Raw genomic sequence first — 6,333 nt, forward strand, 5'->3', positions numbered from 1 at the left:
GCTCATGTATTTGAGTGAACGCACACAAGAGCATGGATATGTGGAACTCATTGGTCAGTCTAGGGAATCATTCCTCAGGAACTATCTGCCTTGTTTTTTTGTTTTGTTTTGTTTAGAAATCTTTTCTCATTGGAATCTGGGACTTACTGACTAGGTTAGGACAGGGGGCTAGTGAAGTCCAAGGATCCACCTGCCTGGTGATGGGATTACAGACATACAGACAAGCACCACCACCATGCACAACTATGCCCAGGTTTTTAGAGCGGTGCTGAGGATTGAACACCTAGAGGAAGAATAAACGATACAAACATCTAACACAGTCATAGAAGAAAACTGGTGGTGCATTCATTCTACCTCTCACGTTAGATTAAATACATTTTACTTCACAAAGTAAACTTGTTCTTTTTTTCTTTTTAACAATGATCAGTGGTACCAATGACTTTAGGGGATCACGGTAGTGGGATTCAAGATTAAATCTGGATGTTACACAGTTCTCAGTAATGGAAATATTAGAAGAAAGTTTTCTGGACACTTTTCAAGAGCTATTTAAAATCAGTGTCATTAATGTGGAAGATACATATACATGCATATGCACATATGTATAACATCTTGTTTTTAAAATGTAAGGTATTCTCGATTTTTAAGAAGGCTAGGTAACTGTCAAAGTAACATTAAACAATGCTGCTGGCACACCAAGATATTTTTAAAGTTAATACCCAAATATCACAAAATTGAATTCTAAATATCAAAAGGAACTAACCCAATCAATAAGTAAGCAGCTTGTGTCTCCTAAAAATTTCTGTAATAGTTTCAGAAAGCCTAATAATAAGGATTTTATTCTAGCACATGTAAAGATCATCAGGTGACAAATGTCAGCTGAAAGTGGAGAACAATGTTCAATCTTACCTGAAGATTTCCTTCTTTATGGGAAACAATGCAATTCTAGCTTCATTTGGGGAAAGGAGTGCAAGTAGAAATAACAGACATAATTTGGCAGGCTCACCAGCAGAAGACTTAATGAGGGGGAAGTTCTCTCATTCCCAAAAAGAATTAGGAAGACAGAGGCCAGAATGACACTTCCCAGGAGGAATCCTGGAACATCTCCCAAAAGCTAAGAAGAGATTTTAAATTCAGGAGTCTTTAGCCTAGCATCACATATCTGTGTCTACCTAGTGTTCAGCTCCCTAGTGACCACTGATTCCAGAAATAGGGAAAGGATGTTAGTACCCTAATGACAAAGAGACAGGCAGGTAATCCTCACCTCATGGATTCTGAGACCTGTGGGGTGATGAGTACAACCATCCTCCTGGTAGTTCTTTGCTGTTTCAAAGATGAGCCCAGGACAAGGGCACCTTTGGCATAGGCATCGTTTGTAGTCAGCGTCACAAAGGCCTGATCTTAATACAAAGAAAAAGAACCATATCTCAGCTAGAAAAAGTCTTTTCCCAGGTCTACTTTCAAATAATAGTTCAGCAAAATCATCTCCTCAGAGGTCAACTTCCTGTGTTAGTGAGGCAGCAGTCCCTTTAGTGGGACAGCTCAAGCAGCCATCCAGGAATAGGCCAAGACTGCAGTTTAGCAGGAATGCCAGATAACCTTCAAGAGGCTCATCAACCGCAAAACTCAAATCCCAGTTAGAGTCTAGACAAATTCTTAGATTAAACTGTAGTTTAACACAGGGTGAAGCTTAGGAAACTGGTAAGGAGGAGATCACAAAGCATATGTCCTTTCTTCTATAAGGTCTGATGAGTGGTATTTTCACCCAAGCAAGAGCTCTATTACCTACCACCCCAGAAAGTAACTAAGCTTCTGCTTAGAGTGAGCCTCCCACAGTAGCCTTGTCTCTTAGTGACCAATCACTGTTGGTGAGCTTAGAGGCAAGCTCTAACAAATCTGTCTCTTGCTGTCTCCTGTGTCTCTCTCCTCTCTTCTCTTTCCTTTCCTCTCACTCCCATGCTTCTCTAAGGATCCAATCCCCACGCTTCTGAATTCTTCTACATATTTCACAAGTGTTCTACCAACAAGCTACATCCCTAACTCTGATTATTTTGAGATAGGGCCTAGTTGTATAGACCAAGCATTTGTCCTGCCTCTTTTTCCCAGGTACTAAAATTACAGGTATGAACCATAGCCAGGCTCCACTTCTTTGGGACAATGAGCCATATGCTACCCTCTCCCATATTCCCTTGCTCTCCTAACAGAGACATGAACATATATGCCAATTTCCCCAAAGCCCCAGCATGTTGGAGGCAAACATGCATTCTTTCCCCTCTGAACAATCTTCATTATACCAGACTTTAAGATTTTTTTCCAGGCTTTTCCTGTGATCTAAGGGGATTTTAACACTAGTTGGTTAAACTTTGGCAGTGGTCCTGTCAAGAAGAAAGTTGGGAGATTTTGTCACTGTCACTCTCTGACTCAGGTTTCCTCATTTTCCCTTACTCATTTTCCAGTGTAGAAGTTAGAATCAATGAAAATTCGTCTGAGCAGGGAAAGTGTCGTAGGCTGTCTGGTGGGCCAGTACATCTCCCAGTAGCTGACCTGAGAGCCATTTTTACTCATACTGTGGGGCCAACTTTCAGAACAAGCCATCACACAACTGAAATGTAGAAAGTTGTGAATTCCCAGCTCCAGTCAATTATAGTCTGTAATCACAGCTGAAGCTCATGTCAACCTCGGCCTGTACTTGCTTCTGTTATCTTCAAAACATTTGGAGACACTAATGATTCAAAACCATTTTGCCCCAAGAGTACTTAATCTGAGCACAATGAATTAGGCTTTGAACCCAAAGTGGCCCAGAATTCAGGAGGTGGAGAAAAGTTTTATAGAAATAGGATTCAGAAGTTACAGGTGACAATGCTTTGCTTTCCCAGATTAAATTAATAAAAGAAGAGGTCAGATGTTATAAACACCAAACTTAGCTAATCCTACAAACGGAAGGGAAAGACCAATGACAGCGATGTGCTTTAACCTTCAGATGGCAGGTCAGTCGCTGTCATAGCCCAGGCTACTACACCTTAAAGTGCGTGGAAGAATCAATTACCTCTATGTGCCCAGTCCTGGGGGCACATTCACCCAGGGCCAGACACCTTGCAACGCAACAAGTGGCACCAGGGCCTGCTCAGGGAGCTAGCCGGCTCCTGTGTAGACGCACCCGGCCCCAGAGGCCTAAAAATAGGCTCGGCGCGGAGGCCAAAGCAGGGCCGCAGCCTGGCGTTCCCGCAGGACGCCAGCAGCTCCCTGACTCGGGAGCCCCGAAGTCAGGGCTCCGGGCGACCCCACCGCGCCCCGCGTCGGCCCCACCCCGCCAGGCCTTCCCGGACGCAGCAGGCGGAAGCAGCCGCTCTGCAGGCTGCTGGCTCAGCAGCCCGGGCAGCTGCAGACTCCCGCGGCTCCCGAGCTGCCCGGAGCTCCCCGGCGCAGCAATGCTGCGGAAGCCGGTCACGCAGGCGTACCTGTCATAGTGCGGAGAGCCGGGTGGGTCGGAACAGCCGGGTGCCGGGGAAGGACCGCGGCTAGCGGGGAGGGGGGGCAGTCCGCAGCCCGCCGCTCTTATAGCGGCCGTCACGTGGCCGCGCAGACTCACGCTCAGGCCGCATCCTCCGCGGTCCGCACCGCGGGCGGGGCAACCCTGACAACCGGCGGGCTGCTGTGCCCAGAAAACACCTGTTGGGGGCTGCTCTGCCTCCAATCCTTCCAGGGCCTGGGAAGGGAAGGATCAGAGCTATGAGACTTGTGTCATGAAAATGAACGGTTATGAACCTTCAACTGACCAAGCCCCCTGGCAAGTCAAGTGGGTTGCAGTAATTCATTCGAACTGCCTAAATAGAAGAGATTGTTTACTTCTACTCACTCTTTTTCTTCCAACAGACGTTGGAAACTTCCCACACTGTCACAGTAGTTTTGTGGCACTAACCTAAATATATATATATATATATACACTTTGCTTGCTTCATTTCCAGTTTTGCAACTTTATATTAGTGCAGAAGCATTGGACATATATATTTATATATATATATATAGTCTTCGTGCTGGTTGTTTCAATCGATTAGTTAAGTGTTCTATCTAACCATTTTATTTACCAAATCAAGGGCTTAGAAGTTACGTATTGCCATATACCTGTCAGTTTCTAGATGGTGAAACCCGCAGGCTTAGGGCTTAGGAAAGTTTTGTTTCTTTTTGTTTGTTTTGTTGTTGTTGTTGTTGTTGTTGTTTCGAGACTGGGTTTTTCTGTAGCTTTGGAGCCTGTCCCGGAACTAGCTCATGTAGACCAAGATGAAAAGTTAAGTTACTTTGCTATGATAATAAGCTGTAAGTAGAGAGGCAGGGTTTGGACCCCAGCAGTTTCAAATTAACACACTGCCTTAGAAAGCTCTGGAGCCTCTGGCATACTGGTTCTGGATAAGAGGTACTAAATTCCAGTAATTCTGTTTAGGTAATTCAGTTGTTTCAGCTAATCTGTTTCACAAATCTTCAAAGTCAGTTTGTCATTTCAGGGAGAAGTTGAGAAATAGCTTTCTAATGTAGCCACACCTTGCACAATTTTCCATCACACCCACTCAGCCAAAGCACAGTAGTGGATCGGCAATGATGGTTCAGTGCTCTGAGAATCATCTCTCAATAATGAATGGTGACCATATCAGTTCAAAATGGGAAACAGACGTGAAAGGGTAAGTCAAGGTAGCATTGTAGTCCTCAAAATAGTTCTTAACTTACTGTGCTTGCTTCATTTCCAGTTTTGCAACTTTATATTAGTGCAGAAGCATTGGACATCATCAGAAACTACTTTGAATTTTGGTATTTCATTGGCTAGTGATATGCAATACAATATTCTTCCATGATGCTGGACAGCTGCACCAGCTACCAGGGAGAGGTGGGATCATTACGGCAAACAAATAAATGTTGCTCTTTTGCTAGGCTGTGGTATTGGATGAAAAATGTAGTAGGATATTCTAGATACTCACAAAGGGTCTATTTGGATATACAGTCCCATAGTAGTCATAAACATGGGGCCTTGTCTACAGCACTGCTCCTTGATATGTGGGCCTAAACCTTCTTCCCAAGACTTAACCTGAGCACTTTTTAAGACATAAACTTTGGGGCTTATTTCCAGATATTCTAGAGTAGAACCATTTTTGAAAACTACATTCTATTTTTAATTGATATGTATTAACTTAGTACATTTGTGTGGTAGTGTTTGCCATTTCAGTAGGAATTATAATATGTAATTATCATAGCATATCTATTACCAAATAAGATTATTTTTCTTTTATTGGCAATGTTATGGCTCAAACACAGGGTTTTGTATACACTAGGCAAGTGCTGTACCATGGAGCTATACTCCTACCCCAAAGCTAAGGTAATTATTTTTATTGTTGTTTGGTACGATTCCTGACCTAAACTGAATCCCTCCCTCAGCTTTCTGAGTCAACTCCAGGAATGTACATGGAATCAGAATCTTAAGGTCAGAGCCCAAGAACTGGTTTTTGAAGTGTTGTTCTTCAAGAATCTCTCTTGTTTCCTTCCTAATCTCTCCATGTCTACTGTGGCTTGAAGGCCAATGGGCATGTGAGGAGGGACCTCCCGGTACTTGGCGTTAACCTTATTTTCAGGAAACAGAAATGCAGGGCATAAAGAAAACATAGTTTTCCATTTACTCAAATCTTGTATGCTTATGAGAATTGCACTTTTTGTGAGCTGTAAAGGCTATGCTTGACCTATACTCAATGGAAGAAGGGAGACAGAAGTAGGTGCTTCACAGTCTGAGTTGTTCTTTTCCAGGATAACACATGGGCCATTTTTTTAACTCAGGATACCTCTGCCATCAGTATGACTCTTGACCCCTTTCTGCTCCCATCTGAGTGTCTCAGTGTGGGCTTTCCCAGGATACAGTATTGGAACTCAGAAGGAAAAGCCAAGAGGCACAAGACAACAGGAAAGTGAAGGAGTTGGACTTAGGAACAGCTCCTCTATTTTTATGTAACTTAATGATATATTTGCATAAAGTTTACAGATTTTGCTGAGGCAGACTAGAAAAACAGAAAATGAAGGGTACACTGGAAAGTAAAGAGGGCTTTCATGGTGGTGGCGCACGCCTTTAATCCCAGCACTCGGGAGGCAGAAGCAGGCGGATCTCTGGGAGTTCGAGGCCAGCCTGGTCTACAAGAGCTAGTTCCAGGACAGGCTCCAAAGCTACAGCGAAACCCTGTCTCAAAAAAAAAATTGTTACTGGGTTCTTGTTTGCAAGAACCTTCACTACAGCTGATAAAAACAAATTACTTGCCAGATAATGCTACAATTTTAGGACATCCTAAATAAGGATGAGAAAGACAA

The 6,333-nt window shown here is 43.5% G+C and overlaps 1 protein-coding gene across 3 annotated transcripts in view; it reads right to left on the bottom strand.

The window, feature by feature from the left end:
* The window catches only part of Gyg1 (glycogenin 1), a 30,430-nt gene extending 26,855 nt beyond the window's left edge, over positions 1–3,575 (bottom strand). Inside the window, exons 1-2 of one of the 3 annotated variants that reach the window (XM_005343887.3) lie at positions 3,456–3,575; positions 1,262–1,397 (exon numbers count right to left, since the gene is read on the bottom strand). In XM_005343887.3, coding sequence (XP_005343944.1) covers positions 1,262–1,397; positions 3,456–3,462 — 143 coding nt within the window. In that variant the 5' untranslated portion in view covers positions 3,463–3,575. Of the gene's footprint in view, positions 1–1,261; positions 1,398–3,043; positions 3,249–3,455 lie in introns of those variants that run through there. The other 2 variants (XM_026782675.1, XM_026782680.1) reach the window with 2 other exon arrangements.
* Between the last annotated feature and the right edge of the window lie 2,758 nt (positions 3,576–6,333).

Source organism: Microtus ochrogaster, chromosome 1 (genome assembly GCF_000317375.1).
Source record: "Microtus ochrogaster isolate Prairie Vole_2 chromosome 1, MicOch1.0, whole genome shotgun sequence".
In the NCBI taxonomy this organism is placed as follows: domain Eukaryota; kingdom Metazoa; phylum Chordata; class Mammalia; order Rodentia; family Cricetidae; genus Microtus; species Microtus ochrogaster.